Here is a 24,179-nt window from a genome sequence, read left to right as displayed (position 1 = left end):
CTGTTCTGTTTGGTAGAAGATTGTATGTTTAAACAGCAGAAGTCCTCACTGCTCCTGTATTTTAAAATTAAAAATTCAGCTGCAACACTACTTCAGATTCAGAGCCATTAGAATGGATTTTTCAGATTTATTCTCCTGATTACAATACAGAAAATTAATTGCTTTTGACTGTAAAGAATTATGACTCATTCATTATTTAAGAACCTTCTTGATGGATGAACCTTTTCCACTTACTCCAAGACTTCTCATGAAATATGGCTGGATTTTTAACTGGTACAAAGCAGGATGCACCTCTGTCACACAGAGGCTGTGGGGAGGAAGGGGTGGAGGGAAAACCAGCAGCTCCTCTGTGTCCAGTTTGCTTGAGTATTCAGTGTGCAAGGAGGAGAGTCTGCTGGGGATAACAGGGAAGTTACTTCCATGACACTCAAAAGAAATACCTTGGTTTTATAAAAGAAAGATTGATTACTTCATTTAAACATCAATACCCTTCATTTCGCTTGTGTGTGCACACTACAAGTGTTTGTGTTACGTACTGGGGAGAAGAAATTGGGTTTAACTCAAGGGATGTTCCCCTCTGGTCTTGGTTCAGCTTCTTGCTCCTGCTTTTTATGCTTAAATGATTTTTGTGTGTGTTTAACTTTCGTCCTTTTAGAAAACTTAAAAGAAGAAGTTAAATTATAGACCTTGTGGATTAAAACCAGCTGAAGAGCTGAAATCAGGATTTGGTTACTTGTCAGCACAGAAGAGTTTGCTCAGTGCCCTTAGAGTTGTGCATCACAAAAACAAACGCGAGATTGTGCTGATAGGACATTTGTCACTTTTTTGTTTAATAGAATCACAGAATGGTTGGGGTGGGAAGGGACCTTTAAAATCACCCTAGTCCAGCCCCCTGCAATGAGTAGGAATAGCTTCAGATAGATCAGGTCACCCACAGCCCTGTCCAACTTGGCCTGGAGTGTTTCCAGGGAAGGAGCATCCCCCCCTCTCTGGGTAACCTGTCCCAGGGCTTCACCACCCTCACTGTAAAAAAAATTATCCCAGAATAAGACCCAGAGCATGTGAATCCTATGTCAAATATGGCAAATAGAGCTTTACCTCATTATAATAAAATTTCCTAAAATCTTCATGGTAATGAAGTTGTTAATTAGGTAACAATGATTTTGTAAAGCTTTTCCTTAAGAACAGATTACAGAAAATACTCAATCAGGGTTTTGTGGTGGGTGAACACTCTCTGAATCCTGTCCCTTACCTGGACATTCACTGCAGGAGGGAGCCAGGGTTTCCCAGTGCTGCAGTTGTCAGTTCATTTGTGCAATCCTCTCCAGTCAAATTCTTGAATTTCAATTTTTTTTGCAGTTGTCTTAACAGAGCCTACATTTAAAAGTAAGTTGCTAGTGATGTTGACGTTTCTTTGTTCCTAATTGGATTTAAAAGTTTTGCATAATGTATTCAGAATACTATTTTTTCTCTGAGGTTTGTTACCTTTGCTTGTGAGAACAACTGGGTTTGTAGCTGTGAGATGCTTTTGCTTGTAAAATTAGTCTCTGAGAGTTTAAGAAAATAGATATATAATGTGCTGCTTTGAAATATTAGAAGGATTTGAGAGGCAGTTTGCCAACTGACATTTAAAACCCTTGAGAACTTGTTCCAGCCAAACCTTTTGATGAAAAAGTAAATGCAGCTACGGCTTAGTTACTAAAATGATTTTAGCTGGTGGTTCAGTGCATGTAATCATCTTGGAACATCCTGAGACTCGTTCTTTTGTTCAGTTCTCTGTCACGGCTTTTGGGCTGTGGCTGTGAGCTTGTCACTTCTCAAACCCAGAAATCCTTCCCGTGATACTGAGGCACAGTGGCTCTGAATGCTGTGGTGGCTCATGCAGAGAACACTTCCTTTACCTGGAGTGGTTTTGGGAACCTTCCTGGAGGGCTGTGGCTCAGAACTGATGGGCTGTCTCACTGTGTGACACCTCTGAGCCTTAGGGGCTGTTTGTCCATGCCACACTGCTGGCAGGGTGTTCCCGTTGGAAATGCCAGCTCCTGGCTGGCACAGGGACCCACAGGTGACCCTGGAGGTGTCCTGGGGACCAGGAAACACCCAGGGGCAGAGCCAGGCTGGGCCTGATGCCGCTATTCAAGGGCCAGGAGTTTGGCTTTGGTTTGGTTTTCACTCAGTTTTTGTTAGTCAGGAGACACCTGGTTTGGGAAGAGCCCTGCCCACTGTGGTACAGCAGAAGGGTGTATTTTGCTCACTGTGGTACAACAGAAGGGGCTGGATTTGCTGTGACTGTGGCAAATGGCACAAACCTGACTCTTCTGCTCGGGACAGTGGGTGCAGACTGCTTTTAACATACCATGAAAGAGTGAGCTTTTGGCACCTCTGTTTGAAAAGGGAGGAAGAAAGAGGCAAATTCAGTTTTACAGTATACACAATTTTAATAACAAAATGCTTCTGTACACTGCACTTGTTTTACTCCATTACTCACACCCCCTCCCACCAGAAGTTGGCTCTTGAAACATAATTTAAACACAATGCATCTAGGACTCTCTGTAATCTTGGGTTGCTAAGCTGGTAGAATAGTTCACTTACTGGTGTTTTCATTAGTAAAAAGAAAAATGGAGTGGGTTTTGTTTGGCTTTTTACAAAGGAGGGGTTGGGAGATGGCAGGTGCTTACACAGGGGTGTTCAACCTGCTTACACAGGGGTGTGCAGTGCTATTTCACCCCATCTGAGGGCTGACTATACCCCTCAAGGCTTCTGATACCTTTCCCTAGATGCCTCTCACAAGGCAGATTTTTACACAAGATGTGAAATGCTGAATTTCCAGCTGATTCTGAAATTATCTCTAAGCATCCTACTAACGTGGTGCCTTAAAAAGCAAAGCCCAGCACCAATTTTAGCATCTGGGACATTTGCAGTGGAGGAAGGTGTGGGGAGGGAGGAGCTGCTGCCTTTGGTTTCTGTTGTTTCCTTGCTTGTTCCTTTTGGGAGGGGAGGAGAAATACTGTATCCCCCTCTGAACTTGTTTAATTTTTATGGAAAACGTCATAAGAAAGATGAAATTCAGCTCCTGGGTAAGTTTCATAGGTCTGAACAGATGGATTTTGATAGCTCACAGATCACAAAATTAAATCAACTTTATTTCCATTAAAGTAGTACAGAAATTATCTTAGACACATTAAAAATAAGCATGTAGTGCAGATTTCTGGTTTAAAGCCACGGGATGTGTCTGATTTTACAAGGTAGCAATAGGCCCTGTCTTGTAAGGGGGTAATGGGACAGAAGCTCAGATTTGCATGTGGCTTATCACTGAAAAATTGGATCATTTCTGCTTGGGGGAGAAACAAACAAAACCGAACACCAATGGAGCAGCATTCATTATGTTTCCATCTGATAGGGAACGGGAGCTCAGTGCAGAGGAGTACTTCAGCTGGAGACTGAGCACTCACCCATTTCACCCTTCATCGAGTCATTTTTACTTGTGTGCATTTAAACACTGATCTAATGCAGAGAGACTAACTGGGAGCATTAATTCAGCCTGTTCCAGGAGAATGACTCAAAACCTGAACTAGTGCTGCTGGGTTTCCATTTCACTGACACAAGGGTGAGGAGCGGGGGAAGCTGCCTGGATATCAGCGAGGATGGAGGAGATCTTTGGATGGGATGAGGACCTCAAGAGCAGTACAAGAAATTCTGTTTCTAAAAGACCCAAAGACCTCTGAGGTTGTGCCTGGAGATGTTGAAGCACCTGTAAGCAGTGTAGGATCTGTACAAACCGAGGCTGTGCAGCAGAGATTGGGGAGGGCAGGTTAACAAGCTCCTGTCATCAGCCAGTGCTGGTACTGAAATACGATTAATTTAAACCAAATCATCCTGGTTCTTGTTCCATCAACAAAATAAATCAGGGACTGCTGAGTAGCACAATTATTCCAATCCCCTCCTTGCCTGGAAGAGTCATAAGCAATTGCAAATGGAAGACAGTAACTTTAAAATAAAAAATATTAACAGCCTCTGGCTGTGTCCTTGTGCAGAGCGATGGCTCTGCCTGGTGCTCGCTGTCCCTCCACAGGGAATTCAAGTTGACTTCACTGCTGCTGTTTGACATTCTGCGAGTTTTATGATACCTGTTACCCTAAATGTAATGTTTGCTGAATTGCTTTGCTTATGCCTGAAACCTGGCAACAAATGGGTTTGGAAATAGCAGCTGTAAACCAGAGCATTTGGGAGACTGGCTGTGGAGTGCAGAGAGGGAACAGGAGCAGTGCTGGGCTGTGCCTGCTGGCCTCCTGCTCTGCTGTGTGCAAGCCAAGCACTTGAGCACCAGTGGAAACTTGGGTGCCTGGGTGGGTGTGCTTGGGCAGGCACTGCAACAGTGCTTAATGCTTGGAAAACCACCAGGAGTGGCAGGGATGGAGAAGAGGGTTAAATGCAGCATTGCTGGAGGATCTGCCTTTGCTTTTCCTGGGTGGAATGAAAAGCTCATAAAGATGGAGTGGGACAGAGCTGGGCTGTTGGGAAAGCACCTCCTCTGGAGGAACCTCAGCTCCTCATCAAGCAGCCACTTCTTGTTCCTCTGTGGAAGACTGAGGTGGTACCCCTTGCACTGTCTGACAGCCAGGGCTTCTGGGATTGCTTCCTGCAGACACAGCTGAGGCTGTCAGAGTTCAGTGGTGACATCTGATTGGGGATGGCAGCACAGCCACATTATTTGGTTGCCAGAATAATTAAGAAGCTCAGTGATGACTTTGTCTGTGCTGGTACCCTGCAGCTGTAGGTGGAAGTCATCCCCGAGTGCCTCCTCCCCAGGCTCCCAGAGCTGGCCCTTGCCAGCCAGTGCAGGGTGAGGGGCAGCGATGCCCACTCAGTGCTCACTCACCTGCTCCTAGAGCAGCATCCTGGGCCTCAGGAGAGCTGTGAGCACTTAGTGATGGGAAGGAGCAAAGCAAATCTCCCTACAGTAGCTAAATACCCCTGGGGACCAATATGGGTTTGTATTTCTCAGCTTAGCTCTGGCCTTCTGCCTCACATGGGATTTAACCATCCAGAATATCTGCTCTTTGTCCACCTACCCCGCAGGATTTTTTGTAGTCAGTTAAAAGCAGTTATTAATTTCCATGAACAGGTGTAAATGGACTCATCTTAGTATTAACAGTAACAAGAGTTCAAAGATATCTCTATGGAAATCCATTAGGCTTCACTGGATCATCTCTTCCATTAAAGTACAGAGTCAAGGGAAGTAAACAAAATATTGGTTTTATATTAAGGGCACTGTATGTAAAAGTAAAATGTTGCAAATTAATATCTTCAAAACCAGCAATTGAAAAACCTTTATGTAAAATCTTACGAGAAGTTACTTATCTTGCTATAATTGCCTTGGACAAATTCATCTCACAAGAAAACATCAAACTGTTGTATAATTGCACCCTAAATACCTCACTAAGTGGCAATACAGAGAGAAAAGCAGAGTGAAATAGCAAACGGATTTTTGTGCAGTGGTTTTTCTGTTTAAAAAGTTTGCAGGATTGTTTAGTACATCACAATTAGCATACTGTAATTATGGATTTGGTCAAAGTATGGCAACACTGTGAGGAATTTCGTTTCTTCATCGGGGTGTGCTGGTAATTGTTTAACACTGCAGCATTGGACACAACACATCTTTTAGTTATACATACATGTATATATATATAAAATAATTCTCCATCCCTCTGAATCTTTTAGCTTTGGTTAGAATGTTTACAATATTTGAGCAGTTGACTTAAAAATAATGTAATCCTTTGCAGACCCCCCCACCCTCCCACCCTTGTGGCATCTGAGTACCACCATCGCTGCATAGATCTGCAAATATTTACATATAATTCCATAATAGAGTATAAATAGCAATATGGTACTTCTGGCTAAAGAAACCAAATTACCCCTTAGAATGAGGTGTATGTGTATATATATTTATATATGATTTTTTAAAAAGTCATACTAGTTTAGAGTCTGTCCCATATCGAGTAAGAAACAAAACATTTTTCAGTGAACTATTCTATAAACTAGTCATATTCTCCTAACTTATCAGAAGGGGTCTTTTTTTATCTTGAATTTTGGAAGAGGAGGACAAGTGAGAGCTTATATTACAGGGACTAATTCTGTCTCCAGAGAAACCAGTGGAGTTAGTGCATGAAAATAGCTTCCCAGCCAGAGGAAGCCTCAGCTGGGGGGGCAGCAGGGGGACAAAGAGAGGCTTCTTCCTTCCTTCCTTTCTTCCTTCCCTCTTCTCCTTAACCTTGCTGTTGGTATTTGCTTTTAATTAAGAGAACCTTGCATTAAGGGTATTTACACATGAAAAGGTGCTGAAATGCTGTTTGTTCATCATCATTAAGTAATTAGCCTGAATTCATGAAAAGCATCATCAAGTGAAACCAGGGAGCCGAGGACTGAATGCACTTAATATTTCCAATCGATGCCAGCATGCTGAGCCTCTCTAAAGAAGCTGCAGTGCCAGTCTGGGGACACACGGAGGGCTATCCTGCTCCTGGAGGGGTGTGTGCCCATCCTGCTTGGGGCTCTATGTGTGTGTGTGTGTGTGCACATCCTGCATCAGTCTCTCTGTGTGTGTGTGCCCATCCTGCTTGGGGTTCTGTGTGTGTGTGTGTGTGTGCCCATCCTGCTTCAGACTCTGTATGTGTGTGCACATCCTGCCTGGGGCTCTGTGTGTGTGTGTGTGCACATCCTGCTTCAGACTCTATGTGTGTGTGCCCATCCTGCTTGGAACTGTGTGTGTGTGCGTGCCCATCCTGCTTGGAACTGTGTGTGTGCGTGTGTGTTCCCATCCTGCTTGGGGCTCTGTGTGTGTGTGTGTGTGCCCATCCTGCTTCAGACTGTGTGTGTGCACATCCTGCCTGGGGCTCTGTGTGTGTGTGTGTGTGCACATCCTGCTTGGGGCTCTGTGTGTGTGTGCACATCCTGCTTGGGGCTCTGTGTGTGTGTGTGCCCATCCTGCTTGGAACTGTGTGTGTGTGTGTGTGCCCATCCTGCTTCAGACTGTGTGTGTGCACATCCTGCCTGGGGCTCTGTGTGTGTGTGTGTGTGCACATCCTGCTTGGGGCTCTGTGTGTGTGTGCACATCCTGCTTGGGGCTCTGTGTGTGTGTGTGCCCATCCTGCTTGGGGCTCTGTGTGTGTGTGTGCACATCCTGCTTCAGACTCTGTGTGTGTGTGCCCATCCTGCTTGGAACTGTGTGTGTGTGTGTGTGCCCATCCTGCCCGGGGCTGTGTGTGTGTGTGCCTATCCTGCTTGGAACTGTGTGTGTGCCCATCCTGCCCGGGGCTGAGTGCTCATCAGTGTGTGCCCATCTTGTTCCTCTGTGTGTGCCCATCCTGCCTGGAGCTGTGTATGCCTGTCCTGCCCATCCTGCTCTTGTGTGTGCCCGTGTGTGTGCCCATCCTGCCTGTGTGTGTGTGCCTGTGTGAACTGCACCTTTCTGTGCCTGCTGTCCCTTTCAGCAAGCTGAGCCATGAACATGCACAGAGCAAAACTATTTCAGATAAATTCACCCCAATGCACTGAAATTCCCACCTGGATCTTTGTTACTCTTTTTTTTTTTTTTTTTCCTTTTGTTTTCCCTCCCTTCCCTTACTGGAGTGAAATGCTCAGAGGAGGAAAATCTTCCTCCTGGGCTGCCTTTAAAGTGCCCAGAGCCAGCTGCAGTGTTTGGGATCCTCCAGCTGCAGTGGAACAAACGGAGCGCACGTCCCCCACAGATCCCTGCACAGATATCCAGTCTCCTTCCCCTAAGACTGTTTGCAGTAGAAAAAGTAGAATATGGAGACTCGGGTATAAATGTTTACACACAGTCATATAATTACATAACATGAAACATTTTACATAGTTTGAGGTGAGCATCTCTTTGACTTTTAAACATTAGGAGTGCAAGTTGAATGTAATCATTGCTTCTTTAACACTGAAAATATTATGGATTTATTTTTTAAAAAACTTAAAAATACTGCACCACTCCATAAACAATGTTTCCATTAAGTAGCTTGGAAAATTAGGCTTTATGTCAACATTTGTAAAAATTAGAATCTGATGTAGGTCCCTACAATTTTAAAGTAGGTTACTTATCTGATTTACTTTGTGATGGGCTGTAGGTATTATACTTCACATTCTTTATAGGGCAGCTGCTGGCACTTGCACTGTCCGTAGCCATTGATGATGATGAAGGGTCCTTCGTGGGTGGGTTCGTACTCGTTATAGGGTCCTTGGTCTGACATATTGGCCATATGCAGCCGCGTTTGGGATCGGAGCTGCCTGTGGTTTTGAATCATTGAGCACTGCCTAATTCTTCTTAGTGTGGGAGGGCAGCACTTCCTGGAGATGAACACTATAAAAATGATAAAAAAGAAAGAAAACAATAAAGCCATTGTTCCTGTAATTACCCTCTGAGTGAAGATGGCATTGTTTGGCTCGGGGAACTGTTCTTCGGTGGTAACGACCATGCCTGCTGTAGTTGGAATCTCTTTGTCTCCCACATGGAAATGAGAAGAGCTTATTCTTTTCGTGTACTCGGTAGTTGGAGCTGTGTACGGTGTCGTAGCCACAGGGGTAACCACAGTCGATAAATTCCAGCAAAGCTGAAAGCCATACACTGCATCCAGAATATCCTCTCCCTGGGTGTGGTCGGGGCTGTGGCAGAGGATGGCGTGCTCCCACCGACCTTGGAAGCCACTCAACCATGTGGCCAAGGCGCAGATCTTTGAGCTGCATTCCCACAGATTGCCGGAGAGGCCCACGGTGGTGAGGGATGTCAGTGAGCTCAGGATTTTGGAATCCAGAGTGGTGAGCTTGTTGTTATCCATGAGGAGGGTTTTAAGGTTAGGCATAGTTTCAAAGACGGTGAGGTCGATGGCTTTGATTTCGTTTCCAGTCAAATCGAGCTTTGCTAAGGTGCCCCAGGTCCACTCCATCCCACATGTCAAGTTGCTAATTTTGTTCCACTGCAAGAAGAGCGTGTGCAGGCTGCTCAGCCGGAGGAAGTGAGCAAAATTAATCTTTGTCAGCTGGTTGTGCTCTAGGTGAAGCTCCCTCAGCTTGATTAATCCCGCAAATCCATTGCGAGCCAAACTTCGCAAGCGATTTGTGCTCAAATCCAGGAATTCCAGGCTACGACAGTCCCAGAACAGGCGGACCGGGATGGTCCGCAGGGAGTTGGATCGCAAGTGCAAGGTCTGTAGCTTGCGAAGGCCGTAGAAGAGCTCGGGGTGCAGAGAGGATAACTGATTAAAAGAGAGGTCCAAATTCTGCAGGTTAAGCAGCTGGCTAAAAGTTGTGTTTGGCAAATGAAAGATTTTGTTGGAACTTAAGACTAATTCCTTAAGTTTATACAGTCCTTGAAAAGAATCTTCTCTGACTGTTGCAATTTGATTATGATCTAAGTGAAGCCAAGTAAGTTGACTGAAGCTTGCAAATTGATCCCTTTCAAGTTCAGTAATATAATTGTGCCTCAGTGACAAACCTAGCGAGCCCTTTTCAGTGGTGTTTGGCACTGAGTGAAACCCCTGAGAGTCACAGTAAAAGAGCAGCTTCTCACAGCGACATTTTGGTGGACAAGCCATGCCCAAGGCAGGCAGCATTTTTAAAACCATACTCATTGCATATAGTGCTGCCAGCATACGAGCCTCTAATGGCCACTTGAAATGTAAGCCTGCAGAATATAATTTAGGAAAACAACAAGATAGGATAGCCTTATCAGTACACTTGGAATATCACGGTGGAAGATTTCACTGCAGATAACATTGCCATGCATTTCCAACAAGCTAATTCTAAATGCAAGAAACAACTTACTACGACAAACCGAATACTTGGACATTACACTTAGGAGGAGTCTTTATCTCGATTACGGAGGGTTACAGTGGCGCTATCAGAAAACATTTTTTTCATAAGGTTCAGTGCAGAGCAATCAGCTTTAGCATCTTAACTGCTCCTTTAAAGCAGAGCTGTCATTCATTATACAAGGAACAGAGAAACGCAGGAACTTACCCATTCTTTTGAGTACATTGGAGGGTGCATTCAGTCGTAGTTTGAGACTCAACGCCGTGAGTCTGTGAAAGGCTCTAATGTAAGACAGCCTTGAATAATTGACTGGGTTTAGTGTCCTTTGATATTAGTGCAAAATCCACGATGCTCTATTGGAATATTCCTTTTGAAATTGCTGCCTTGATCTCCTCTGACAGGTCTGCAATTTTTAAATCTTAACACAAGTTTTCGTCCTCCGTGGCTGCTCAGCTGGTTAATTGAAGCTCACGTTTTCCTTTTCCGCAGCTGTGGCTTCCTTTAGTCCTAACTTGTTGATGGCAGATGGGTGGCTTATTGCTGAGAGAAGCTCCTGTAGTAGCATGAGTGCATTTACTGAAAAGCTTTTCAGGGAAGCGGTACAAGAATGGATTTGCTTATGCGCTGCGACCACACAGGGCTCTATATAGGCTGACGTCACCTGGTGACGTTCCTTTTGTTTGGGTTTTCCAGAAGCTTTGCTGTTTTAAAGCATTGTGCTGCATGCTGTGATCATGTTAAAGACCACTGATAGAGGGGGAAAAATCCCGCGGCAGGAGTGCTTGGTCCCCAGGACAGCAGGAGCAGGAGGGACTCGCAGCACCCTGCTCCCCCCACGTCTGCGCCGGCTCTGCTCAGCTGGGGTTAAAAGCAGCGCAGAGCGGCGGATGGAAGTGCCTGAGTGCTGCCTGCTCCCACTTTTCTGCTAAATCTCCCTGCATGAAAGGAACTTTTAGATACAAAATGCGCAGAGTTTGAATAGAGGATGCTGGTCAGCACTGGCTTTTGTGGAGGTGAGAGGGATTGGGCAGCTCAGAGCGCTGTGTGACAGCTGTGTGTGATGTGGTCCCTGCAGAAGTGCGGAGAGCAGTGCTGGAGCTGGAGCAGGAGTGTCAGGAAGTACAGCCCGGGAGCAGGGCACAGGGGCAAGCGCTTCAAGCCAGGAGAAATTTCTGGAAAAAGCAAAGCTTGCCTTAGGGCACAGGAAAAATTTAATTGGAATCCAGCTTGACAGTGTGCAGTTATGAAACTAGAAAATCTATTTTCTCCTCCCAAACGGTGGCTTTTGTACTTGCTTTTTCCTGGGCACTGGAGTGCAGGGTGGAAATGGTGAGATTGGCATTTCCAGTCGGGGCTCAGAGCGGTGCGAGGGCTTCCTTGTGGTCACCACAATGTCCTGCTGCTGTGTGTCCCCTCAGGGGGGACACCCCTCCAGGAGCCCCTGGCTGCGGGGTGGGTCTGTCACAGTTATCCTGTGAGTTTGGGGCTGCAGAGCTGTGTGTGCTCTCCAGCCCCCCGGGCTCTGGCTGGAGCGTGCACACGCAGCCAGGAGGAGGACAGTGGGCTCTCTTAGGGCTGTTTGTTTGCTTTAAAGGTTCATTGCCCTTCATTATTCAGAGCAACCTCTCCTCTGGGACAGCTGGTACTGAAAGGTAAATTACCAGGTTCAGTTGTCGTTTTTATATGATTTTAGGATGCATGTGCAGGTAAAGCCTTTGGAGCCACTGCTCTGGTCATAGCTCAGTGTAGGTGCAGGGGGGTGCTGGTTTCCTGCTCCAGGCAACTTGGATAAGCTTTTTAAAAATTTTCTCCTTGAGATATAAAGCAACAATGGAGAGGAGGCACTTGAAAATGTTTGCTGTGTAGCAGCGAGGTATCACCTCTAACCTCCAAGATCTAGAATGAGCTGAGAATATGAAATTTCCCATGATGATGGAGGAGGATGAATTGTGTTTAAAATAAAATGGCTGTTTACCTTTGTCATTAAGTGTTGGTTCCTTGCTTTGGTTCCTTGGAGGTCATTGCTTAAGGCAAAACCTGCTATTCTCTGCCTGCTTGTCCCTTGGCTGTCCTGTGGTGGAATGGTGATGGTGCCTCTGGTGCCTCCTTTCTGGGATGGGCACACTTAAGGGGAGCACTGAGTGGAAAGTAAAGCAATGGAGAACATGAATGCACAAGAATAAAATCTCAAAAAACTCAAAAAAAGCTAAAGCAAAACAAATAAACCTTACCCTGAGCCCATCGGGAAAGTAGCATTCTTTAATCATGAAGCAAATTAGGAAATGTTAGATAAATTTCTTAAATTGCTCTGCCATAGTAAATGTTTTCACATTTGCTCCAGTGTGAAAGAAATCCATGCAAAGAAATTACATAAACTTATTTAAAGAGATCCTTCTTGTTTAATGTTGAGGGTACAAAGAGCTCAGGCTCAGCTCCAGCTGTCCAGTGGAACCTCGGCTCTGCAGCACCTGCAGAGGATTCTTGGAGCAGCTCTGTGCAACACCCTGGTCGGAGGTGTTGGTTTTAATTCTAATAACATTTCAATATGTTACCATAACATTTAACAACAGCATTCCAAAGGGTATAATTAGAGGTCAACTGTCAGCTCTTTCCTTCTTCCCAGGAGACTGAAATTAGGTATGGTTGGAAACATTTTGCTTTTTTGCATCAATATCTGCTGGTAGGTTCCTCCCACGTTAAGATTGTGTAATTTGGCATAGAGTTAAGAGTTAATGTTCAAACACGGTGAGTTGCTCCTTTTCTGAAGCTCTCCATTCTTTGGCCCTTAACCAAACAAGGGCTATTTAGCACCTTGCCAGCGAGTTTCCTGTTTAGGAAACTTAACGCGAACTTTATGGATGCTTTTCTTAGCAAAACATGTTTTTATGTGCACTTGCTGTGAAATAACAGTTATTACCTCAAGTGTGCATCTCAGTCTCTGAAGTCTGGAACACTGCAGTAACATTTATATTGCTCCTTGGGAGCTGCCTGGGGTGTCAGGGTGCAACAGACTGGGAATAAACCCCCAGAAAACTCAGGCAAATGCATTTCTTCTGAGCCTGAATAGTCATTGCCCAGCATGAAAAGCCATGTCTGATGCCACCTGGGCACTTCTGCCACAGCAGGAACTTGATGGCAGCCTGAACCCTCATATGCAGTGTGGACAGAGAAATTGGCAGGAATAAGTTTGCTAGGACCAAGGGTTTTGAGGGCTTCTCACCTACCCCGCTCCTGGAGCAGCAACACAACTGGTTTTCCTGCTAAACCCATGCGCTGGGAAAGTAGAATTGCACCCTGAGGCGAGCGTTGTCATTTAGTTAGGCTGACATCTTGTGGAAGCCTTCCTAGTGTATTAAGAGCAATATACAAGCTAATTTTACTGGATGGGGATGTGGGGGCTGCATGGCTTTGCTGTGCTGGGGGCCTGGAGCTGCAGGTGAGGCTGCAGCAGGCGGGACAGGCAGCCCGTGTGTGGCACTGCCAGCGGCCCGTGTGTGGCACTGCCAGCAGCCCGTGTGTGGCACTGCCAGCGGCCCGTGTGTGGCACTGCCAGCAGCCCGTGTGTGGCACTGCCAGCGGCCCGTGTGTGGCACTGCCAGCGGCCCGTGTGTGGCACTGCCAGCTCGCCCTTCTGCCTGCAGGAGTGGCCGTGGGAATGATTGCTGGGCGTTAGCACCTCGGGACCATGGGAGGATTTGCTGCCTTTTGGCCAAAGGTTGTGTTTGTGCTGTGTCACAGGGCTGTGAGGCAGGAGGTGTGGCTGGAGTGTCACCATGTGTGCTCTGTCACTTGGATTCGCTGCTGTGGAAGCACTGAGCCCTAGTAGGGGACACACAAGACAAAGGCACGTTGGAGGTGACCCAGCAGCAGAGATGTGCCCAGGGCTTCAGGCCAGCTGCAGAGTCCTTTGGGGGAGGGCAGTGGGAGGGATGGGCACTGAAGGTTGGGTGTCCTTGTCTTCATGGGAGCAAAGGGCACATGTGGTGGCACAGCGTGGTGGCTGTCACCTCCCTGTCTGGCAGCTCTGTGCACCTGGCACTGGCTGTAATTCCTCCTTGTACCAGGGTGAGTGCAAGTGCCACCCTTCCCCTCCCTGTGGTGCAGCCTGGCCGTGGGGAGGGATGTCAGGGTGGCAGTGCTGTGGCATGGCCAGCTGGGCAGGGGGACAGTGCAGGCAGCTTTATTGTCACTCAGGTTCTTGCTGAAGCCCGGGCAATGCCATGCAGCCCATCTGCTGTGCTGAGCTGTGCCTGGCTGTGGGAGATTCCTTCCTGCAGCAAACCAGGGCACAGTCCTGCTTCCTGCACTGGGATGTGAAAGCACTGCTGGAATTGGCGTGGGTCCCACCTCAGTGCTCACTGCCTGGCCTGGGCCAGCCCTGCTCTGGCTGGAGTTGGTTGGCAGCCCTGCTGTCACAGTGATGGAGGGCTGTGCCTGGTTATCCTCTGGACACAGAGTGAGCCTGGGTGGCAGGGCAGAAGCAAGCATGGGACACAATGCACCCGAGCACAGAGGTCCAGTGACCCCTGGCAGCAGAGCTCAGAGGTGGCACGGTGACACACGGTGACACACGGTGACACACGGTGACACACGGTGACACACTGCCTCCCCACAGGAAGGTGTGCCAAGCACTCACTCGTAGCTTACTCAGCGCCCATCATTAGCCAGCATGCTGCCTGTTGTACTGAGAGCCCAGGAGTCAATTCCCAGACACCTGAAGCAGAAACCTCTTTGCCAGCCATCCTTTTTGGTGCTTGTGTGTGGGTGGAGGTGGCACAGTGGTGGCTCTCAGCAGTGCTGTATCTGGCTTACATCTGGGTGCTGATTTGAGAGGGGACATGGTGGGCTCTGCAGGGAAGGCGTGAGGTGCTGCTGAGCTGGAGGTACTGTCTCCCTCAATACCTCTGTGGGCTCAGTTTAACCCAAACTGATGATGAGCCTTTAAGATTAACAGCAGATATTTGTGATATTTAGCTACAAAAGCATATCTTTGAGTAGCTGGTTACAGGACCTGATCCTGTTGATCCTGGTGGAATGCACCACCACCACCATGCTCATGTACCTCTATAGATCAGTTGAGATTAGATTTTAACCTCTATAGCTATAGGAAAAGCTTGGGTCTGTCTTTTGCTTGTCTGAGTTCAGATGGCACACCTACAGCAGGAAGGCTTTGTGACAGAAATGATGATTCTGCTCCCCTCCCTGTGTACAAATCCCTTTTCTTTGCTTTGAGCATTAAAAGAGTCCCCTCTGGGGATGGTGGTGTGAGCTGGGACTGCAGGGATGTGACAGGGAATGTTTGTGGAGCTCTGCAAGGGGAGCAGCAATGGTGGGGGAAGAGCAGAGATGGAGTGGGGGTAACAAGCAATTTTTAACATCAATTCTATCCTCTTTGATAAAGATCTGATTTAATTTAAAGTAAATTTGCACCATGGCTAAATTTATTATCCATGATACTGGTCAGAGTTGGGATATCATACTGCAGAATGATTGACATGGTCATCATGACCCTATTAAATCTACTGAATCTATTAGCTGCTCTCTGGCTGCAGGGCTTGTGATTCCCTCAGCAGAGTTTTGTGCTGAATATCTAAAAATCCTATTAGAAATCTGAATATTTGGGCTTCACTCTTGTGAGTCCTCCTAATCCCGTGGATAGCAGGAGCTGCTGGCTGGGCTGCCTTGTCCTGCTGGGTCATTAGCTGGCTCCTCAGTGAAGGCTCACACCAGACATGAGTACCAGTTTTTAATGGTCAGACTAATTGGTTAGTGGAACAAATTACCCAGAAGAGCTAAACTGGCACTTGGAGCCTTTAAAACATGATTTATTAGTTGAGAGAGGGAGCCCAGCTCAAAGAGGACTTTTGAACTGTAGGGTGGAACCAATGGGTAAAATTGCTGACTTGTGTGGCAGCCTGGGCAGAGTGACAGTGCTGTGGTCAGGGGTGAGCCTCAGCATGTTTCTGTGCCCACGGGGGTTTGTGCTGCCATGGGCTGTCCACGTGTTCCACCAGCTCCTAATGGGTTTGTTTGGCACCACAGTGTTTATTATGCTGGGGGAAAAATGGTCAGGAAACTTCAGCTGGGCAAAACTCGACATTGTTGTCTGCAGGACCTTGGTTGGAATTGGCTGTGATGGTTAAGATGTGACAGCAGGGTGTGTGTACCCACTGAGGTGTCCTGGGTCTGTCCTGCTCTGCCCCCACTCAGCCCTAGCAAAGGATCCCAATTAGTGACTCCATGTGCTAAATCACCAGAGCTAAATTAGCAGGATGCTTTATCTTGCAGCCTTCTGAAGTAAATTCTGGTCATGCTCTTGACAAGCTCTTCTGTACTAAAACTTATGCATACCAGCAAGGTAGAAATAAACTGGAGCTGCCTTCCTAAAGGGGGGTTGGATTCTACAGCTCTTTCTGTGCTAGGATGTGGTGTAGTTTCATAGGAACAGATGAGCAGTGAGAAATCAGCGCTGCTCAAGCTTTAATGTGCTTTGTTGGGGTGTTTTGCATAGTGGTCCATTAGTGGAGGCCATCTCTTGGTTTTCCTCTCATCCAGAAGGCATCTGGTGCTGTGCACCGAGGCTGTGGGCTGTGAAGCCAGGGACAGCAAAATGGAATTGATGGGTGGTATCGCCTCAAATCCCTGCTCCTGCTTCTTGTTAAAATGGTAATGTGGGAGCACCCAGGGAGAAGTAAAATGGCACTTCTTGGAACAGCTGAATGTTTGGCTTTCTGCATAATAGATGAGCATATATCTTAGATCCAAACATATTCCTGGGAAAAAAAACCCACTGTGTGGGGAGGGTGCTGTGGGTTCAGTAAAATGTTCACGTTGCCGTGGGTAAACAGGGGTGAAGCAGCTGCCACTGCAGGTTGGTGTCTTGGAGCAGTTGTGGCTGGGGCAGTGCCTGGTGGCAGCTTCTGGGGTCACTGTCCCCCACAGGTGACACCCCTCTCTACTGCCACCAGCATGCCAGGGCCAGAGCCATTGCTCAGGGAGTCTTGTCTGTCATATCCCCTGAGCAGGGCAGCAGCAAAGTGTTGGGTAAATCAGTGCATTAATCTTCACTTTATTTAGAGCCTTCAGCTTTGATTTTTAAATGTAGAGCATAAAGGGGGCCAGTGCTGGGCTGCTGCAGGTCTGGCAGTGTCACAACAAGCTCCTGGGTTTAGCTCCAGTCACTTTTCAGTTACCTTTTGTGATGAGAATCAAATAACTTGATCATGGCGGTGACAAATCTTCAATAATTCATTACACTATAATGACATTACAACATCCTAACTCCCTCCCCCCATTTTTTATTTCTGCTGTAGAGTGGACTTGATGTTTTAGATTCAAGGCTGTTCATCCAGATATTTCACACCAGCCTGTCACCTGGAGAATTGATACCTGGCATACACTCACTGCAGCACTGCTAAATGGTTTTTCTTCTCAACTGAATAATTATATTGATTGTGGCTTAGGACTTCAGAAATTGGATTGTGGTTGAATAAAGTGTGTTTTGAAACCCTAAATAAGCTATATTAAAGAGAAAAATCTCCTAGCAAAATCAGACCATCACCACTGTCTTATCTGACTCCTAATTTGTTAGAAATGAGGATATTTTTGACCCAATGTCTGATGGAAAAGGGAAGCTGCCCCTGCTGCTTGGCCCTTTGGCCTCTCTAACAACGGGGCTCAGGCGAAACGTGCAGGATCAAACCTTGGCAGCTCCCCACGGGTGGGCCTGGGGACTCACTTGAAATTTCACTCACTTTGAATGTCTTACCCAAAAAATGGTTTATAAGGATTTGACTTTTGATTCTGGGCTTTTGGCTGCCTGCTCAGGAGCAGTGTTGTGTGATCCCTGGGTGGGGTGTGCAGGAGCAGTGCCTGCCTTATCAGGGAGGTGGAGACTCCACTGCCCGTGCCAGAATCACTCCACAAACCTCAACAATAGAAACAGAAGCTTACTATATACTTGAAATGAATAACAACTGGTTTAACTTTGAGACCCTGGATACCTGTTTACCTCTTTGTCTGCTGTTTTCCAGGCTGGCCGTAAGGAAAGAAGTGATGCCCTGAACTCTGCCATTGATAAAATGACCAAGAAGACCAGAGACCTGCGCAGGCAGGTGAGGAGTGGTCAGAGGTGGTGCTGGCTGAGGCACAGGAGTGCAGTGCTGCCTTCTAGGGATTTGTTCCTGGTGGACAGTGGGTTTGCTGGCCTGTCTTCAGTGAATTAAAGGCCAGAAGCTTCCAGTGGGAAGCATGGTGTGGGAATGTAATTCCCCGTTGATTCCCTGTGATACAGATGTTGGAGTCTTAATTATCCTCATGTCAAGAGAGATTAAAAAACCCAACCAAAGCCCCCCAAAACCAACTTTTACTTGATGGACTTGGAAGATAATCAGTGATATTTTATAGTCCTGGTGGTGTTCATCTCAACCTATTTTATTTGAGAACTGTATTTATGTAGCATCAGCTTTTTGTCTGTTTGGCTTTAAAACAATATATTCCCATTTTTGAGTAAGTGAGAATATGGATAAGGTTTGTTGAAAAATGTTTTTATTCTAGCAGAAAAATAAAAAAGTTAAATCAGTGTGTTGTTTAATCAGCTGAGAGAAAACAGCAAATTTACTCAGACAAAACCAATATGAGCTGCTAAATCAATATTTGTGGCCAAACTGGTGACTTGCACTTCTATAACTAATCCATTTTTTAAGGAGATTTCATTTAAATTGAAGCAAAAAGTGTGTAGACAAGACTTAGTGCAGGGAAAGCCTTGGTCACACAAAGGAAAAAGGATCAGTGACAAAAGTAGTTGAAGCTGTATGTACTAATACAGTAAGAGGGAAACAGCAGTGGAACACTACTGAAGAATAACTCGTTCTTTTATTTTTATTTTAGCTCCGCAAAGCTGTTATGGACCATGTTTCAGACTCTTTTCTGGAAACAAATGTTCCTCTTTTAGTATTGATTGAAGCTGCCAAGAATGGGAATGAAAAAGAAGTTAAAGAATATGCCCAGGTTTTCCGTGAACATGCCAACAAATTGATTGAGGTAAGATGGTACAAATTAAAATTTAATTGTTACTAGTTAAATTAAGGCAAGACTAGGCAAAACAGGTTTTTCAGTTCTGCTGAAGCACACAGCAAATTCTGCAATAAAATTCCTTTTAAAATTTTATTTGAATGAATTTAAACACAATTTAATATTTAAATAATTGAAAATGTAAGCTTATCAAAAGGAGCTGTTAAATAACCCATGTAGTTGCGGATATTACAATGTGAGTGCATGATAAAGGTTTTGTTACTTGGAGGTGGTCAGTTGGAGTAAGGGAGACAAGGGCATGATTGTCCTGCTGGACAGTTTGACCCATTGCTTTGAAGCCTGGAGGGGTTTTCTTTCCAGTAAAATCCCACTGAATATAAACAGGCCTTTTGTGTGAGGGCTTTCGGAATGAAGAGCTGCCCGTGTGTGTAAAGAGCAAACAGAACACTTGGAGTGACAGCACAACTGATGCCTGCCACCCCTCTGTAAGGAAAACCCAAAGGCTCTCCAGCTGGTGGAACTGCAGAGCAGAGCTCTGACTGGGGGGAAAACCAGATTAAATGGGACCAACATGTCTTAACTGGAATCCCAGGATCACTGAAGTTGGAAAATCCATGCCAGCCCATCGAGTCCAAATTGATCCCCTCCTTGTCCCCAGCCCAGAGCTCTCAGTGCCACCTCCAGCCCTTCCTTGGACACCTCCAGGGATGGGCACTCCAAACCCCCCTGGACAGCCCCTGCCAAGGCCTGAGCCCCCTTTCCATGGGGAAATTCCTGCTGTGCCCACCCTGGGCCTGCCCTGGCCCAGCCTGAGGCCATTCCCTCTTGTCCTCTCACTCACTACCTGGGAGAAGAGCCCGACCCTCACCTGGCTGCTCCTCCTGTCAGGAGGTTGCTCTCAGGGTCGTTCATGCCCTGCTGAGGGAAGCAATTTCCATGGGTGGTGCCTGCAGAGAGCAGCAGCAGAGCCTGCCCCTGTTCATGGATCCACCTGGGGACTCTGGGCCCCAATTTCCATGGCTGGTGCCTGCAGAGAGCAGCAGCAGAGCCTGCCCCTGTTCGTGGATCCACCTGGGGACTCTGGGCCCCAATTTCCATGGCTGGTGCCTGCAGAGAGCAGCAGCAGAGCCTGCCCCTGTTCGTGGATCCACCTGGGGACTCTGGGCCCCTCACTGTTGCGTGAGAGTTCTGTGCCAGCTGATGCTGAATGGCACGGAACAAACATCTATAGGTGCTGTTGGGGAAACATGCCACTAGGAATAAGTGTCAAAAACTCCTCCTGTGCTCTTCCAGGCTTTGAGGCTCTGGCTGGTTGTGCTGAACCTCAGCAGCTCCCCGTGAACAGTCCCAGGCTGCTTTGTGTGGTTCTGCTCTGTCTCTGTTTGATAGTGGGGTCCATGTGTCTCCAGGGCTTGTGGGGAATACTCACACAGCTGGGCACATTTAAATTGCTCAAGAATGAGACTGATCAGACATCAGTAAAAGTATCTTCTGACTTGCACAATGTATTTTTGGTAGGGTTCTGAGCGTACTTTGCAGCTGGCCCATAGTCCAGGGTGCATGAAGTTCATCCAGCTCTTTGGGGTTGCTGTCTAAGCAATGACAACCTTTTTATTCTTTGAAGGCATCCATTTTTCTCTTTTGGCTTGTCATGTTTCAGCATCAATGCTGTCCTCCTAGAGCTGCAAAGTTATTCTAATCTAAATTTTAAGTAACTGACGTTGTTCTGCAAAGCAGCATGTGGAAGGAAGGCAGGACTGCTGTGCCCTGCCTTGGCAGCAGGATACAGCCTTGGGAACACTTTGAAGTGGGTTTGCTCTAAAGCCTCCCTTCTTCATGTTGCAAGCCTGATTTATCTAGAAAATTATTTTTAGGGCTTGTTTACAGTAGAAGTTGAATCATGTAACAATAGCAGTGCCTCTTCTGCCAGAGTTCTGCTACCTCCTCAGCAGATGTGTGGAATTTATTGGCATAATTAAAAGGAATAATTGTGCTGCTCTGTGCCTGAGCTTCTCCCCAGCCCTTGCCAGGTGAGCCCTTTCTCCCTGTCCCCTTGGAAGCCGTGTCCCACTGGAGCAGCCACAGTTCCATCCTCACTGGCACTGGCCCTACCTGGTGTGCAAATGCCAGGCTGCAGAGGAGCTTTCCAGAGCCTCTGTACAGCCAGACTCTCTTGTCTTCCAAGGACTATTCCCCTGAAAGTAGACATTCAGCAATATTTTTGACTGACATCAAAAGCTCCTGCTAAAATGATATGCTGCTGCAACAGCTTTTTGAAGGCTTGGTTATTGCTTTTGCTGTCTGAAATGTAACTGTAGTTGTAGTGTAGCATGATGTAGATAGTTTATAAACCTCTTCCCTGAATGGAGATGGATTAATACATACACTTAGCTTGGACAGAAGGGAATAGTGCTCCTGCAAACCCTTTTTCCTGAGGGGCAGGAGAGCCACCAGCACTGTATGAAATGTCAGATTCCCTGTGCAGGAGGATGGCTTGGGGAGGATTGCATTTGAAATGTCTTGTGCTGCTGCCAGAATGGAGGAGGATGTTTGCCAGTTCCCTCATGATTCTGCTCTTGGGCAGGAAACTCAGGAGAAACAACAAAAGATTGTGTAAGAACAGAGCTGAAGGTGTTTTGCCTGGTGAGATGGGCAGTGATTGCTCCCGCTGCTTTCAGGGGAGATGAGTGTGCAGGGGGTTTATCAGCACTGCCCTCACATGTGCTACTGGGTGACTCAGGACACCAAATGTGCCCAACAGCTGCAGCACTGGGTGGAGCTGTGCTGTATGGTGCCCTGACAGGCTCCTGTGGTTTGGATGTAGAGGGGAGCATTGCCCTTCCTTCCCTTCTTCCCTTCCTTCCCTTTGGTGCTGAGTGGGGACAGGAAATGTGCAGGAGGTCCTGCTCTGCCCTGGGGAGCTCAGCCCATCCCCACTGCATTGCTGGGAGGGTTTGCTCCTTGGGTTAACGCCCCTGTGTCTGTGAGCTGGAGGAGTCAGTGAAGCAGCCCCCAGAGATATATAATGAGATAGATTTACTTGATTTCGTTTTTCACACTAAACTGTGGCAGGTGTTGGCCGGACAGGAGTGGCAGTGCTGGTTCTGCCCTGGCTGAGCACAGGGAGTTCTTGCTCCTGCAGTGCAGAGCTGTTTATGGGCCCTCCAAGTACCCATAAAGAGATGCAAGCACATGATTTGGGTAATTTCGTTTTGAAATGTTCCCTTCTTGGCAGCACAGCACTGTCTGCTTTTGTGGCTCCTAGCGCCCAGGCAGCCAAATTTGACCAAAAGGTGCAATAACCACAAAAAGCTGATTTGCCTGCTGGGTCTGTGTCTTGTAGAGAACCCATACCAAGAGCATCCATCCCAAAGGGCTCCCATCTAATTTGTTTCCCACATAGTAAAATCCTAACCCTTTTATCCTGCCTTTTGAAAACTGAAGAACACTAAAAGAGTAGAATGAGCCTTGTCTCAGTTGAATAATATGTTTCAAAGATAGCTTTCAAAATTGCTCTGTGCTAACAGACCATTAACTCTGGCTGGATTTGGTTAAAGGAGTTTAATTCAGGAATTGAGAAGCCAATTTCAATGTAACACACAAGAATAACAGAAAGGACAGCATTTGTGGAACCAGCCTAACAAAAAGTTAAATTCACTTGTAAACTATGGAAGTCTTCCCAATGTGCAGACTGTGAACAGCTAACTCCATTCCGGTGTTTTTTCCCACTGGGTGAGGCAGCCTTGGCTCTCCAAGCTGGCTTTGCTGCTGAGGAAGGACAGCTTGGCCCTGGCTCCCTTGGAGTGCCCGTTCCTGCCCAGGGGCTGTCCTGCAGTGCTGCCCATGGGCACTGATGGCACCGAGCTCCACGCTGGCTCTCTGTCCCTGCCAGGCTCTGAGCAGTGCTTGTGCTGAGCTGCCTTTGTGCTGCTCCCCGGGGATGCTGGGGCTGCTCCTGCACAGGGACAAAGCCAGACATGTTAAACAGAAACCTTTGCTGCGCTGTTGAATGCTTTAGAAAAGTAAAAATTAGCTTGTCAATTTGTCCCTGGTTACTCTGTGGCACAGTGTAACTCTGGGGAGTTTTAATGGAAAAGTTTTTCATACATTAAGAGATTAGGAAATAAAAGGTAAATAAGGAGAGTGTCCGGGTTAAAATCCTCCAATTTGCTTGCTGGAGAATATTTTTGAGAATATACTTATAATTCCTTAAAAAGAACAAGTGATCTCTTCTTCCTCTGGAAACCACTACCCCTGTGTCAAACGTTTTTCTCAATATAAATTTTATTTTTAAGTTTTCTTCTTACCAAGAGAAATATTGGTAAAACCAAGGAGGCAAAAGCTCTCAATGGTGTTTCATAAGCAGTGATTTTTTTTTCTAATTGCTTTAATTTATCTGAAAAGACTGCTCTGTGCCTTTTTTTAATGCACTGGGTTGCATCTTGCATATGGAGTGATGATTTTCTCATTTTCAGTGAAACCCATGAACAGATGCAGACGGCAAATTTATTTGCTTGGAAAGAATCACATTTGGGCACTTGCAGCTCCATAAGCTTTCTGTAGCCTCTTGCTCTGACATTTCCCCCTTCTGTTGCCCTCACTGTCTAGCCCGATGTCCTGGAGTCATTCTTCAGTCTAAAATCTAAAAATACCCCTCTCCCAAAGCCTGAAGCCTTGCACACTTGCTACATTTTTCTTGCAATTATCCTGATTTGCTCAGACTTGCAGCCTGTGTGTTCTTGGGAGAGTCTTAGCAGCTGCAGTTTTTTTACATGTGAAAGGCTTTTTAAAACGTGAAGTGGATAAAACATAGCTTGGATTTAAAATAAAACCTGGTTTTTGGAAGCACAGTGAAGGTCTTGCCTGTCCCCTGTTTGTTGTCACTTACCTGGGCATGGCCAGGTACCATTTATTGCAAACAAAGCATGGAATGGAAGAATCCAGCAGATCCAGAAGTTAATCTGCTCTGACAAGATTATCCTTTGTGTCTATCAGCCACCTGATTTCCAGAGTTTCCACTGAGTTTTCCAAACCTCTTTGGAGGTGGCTTTGCTCATTCTTGCAATGCTCTCCCCTCCTGCTGCCAGCTCAGGGGTCAGTCAGTGCTGCCAGGCAGGGCTGAGGTTCCTGGGGAACAAGACAAGCACTTGGCACCCAACCCAGATATTGACTTGGAGTGTTTTTCTGAATTTCATTAAATCTCAAAACCCAGCATTTTCCAGACTAGGGTCATTACCAGGGTACTTCAGCACCTATTTTTCCAGTATTCTCATTTACAGAGGGAAAAATATCTGCCAACTCAGGTTTGTCTTTTATTGCTTTTATTTTTA

The 24,179-nt window shown here is 46.5% G+C and overlaps 2 protein-coding genes across 5 annotated transcripts in view; one reads left to right on the top strand and one right to left on the bottom strand.

Annotated features, from left to right (window-relative positions):
- The window catches only part of CTNNA1 (catenin alpha 1), a 117,505-nt gene that overhangs the window by 51,378 nt on the left and 41,948 nt on the right, over nt 1-24,179 (top strand). The window contains exons 1-3 of one of the 2 annotated variants that reach the window (XM_058034510.1): nt 10,736-10,829; nt 17,850-17,930; nt 18,706-18,858. In XM_058034510.1, the coding sequence (XP_057890493.1) occupies nt 17,898-17,930; nt 18,706-18,858 (186 nt within the window). In that variant the 5' untranslated portion in view covers nt 10,736-10,829; nt 17,850-17,897. Of the gene's footprint in view, nt 1-10,735; nt 10,830-17,849; nt 17,931-18,705; nt 18,859-24,179 lie in introns of those variants that run through there. The other variant, XM_058034509.1, reaches the window with a different exon arrangement.
- Nucleotides 8,127-10,431, bottom strand: LRRTM2 (leucine rich repeat transmembrane neuronal 2). 3 transcript variants are annotated; one of them, XM_058034512.1, is made up of 2 exons: nt 10,024-10,431; nt 8,127-9,688 (listed from the first exon to the last, which is right to left on the bottom strand). In XM_058034512.1, exons 1-2 carry the CDS (start codon nt 10,025-10,027, stop codon nt 8,139-8,141), a joined length of 1,554 nt encoding a protein of 517 aa, XP_057890495.1. In that variant the 5' UTR covers nt 10,028-10,431; the 3' UTR covers nt 8,127-8,138. The 3 variants fall into 3 exon arrangements, with proteins under 3 accessions (XP_057890495.1, XP_057890496.1, XP_057890497.1); XM_058034513.1 differs by having other exon boundaries at nt 8,127-9,260; nt 10,024-10,430; XM_058034514.1 differs by having other exon boundaries at nt 8,127-9,239; nt 10,024-10,430.

Source organism: Melospiza georgiana, chromosome 15, assembly GCF_028018845.1.
Source record: "Melospiza georgiana isolate bMelGeo1 chromosome 15, bMelGeo1.pri, whole genome shotgun sequence".
Lineage (NCBI taxonomy): Eukaryota > Metazoa > Chordata > Aves > Passeriformes > Passerellidae > Melospiza > Melospiza georgiana.
This window is presented reverse-complemented; position numbering and strand designations above follow the sequence as displayed.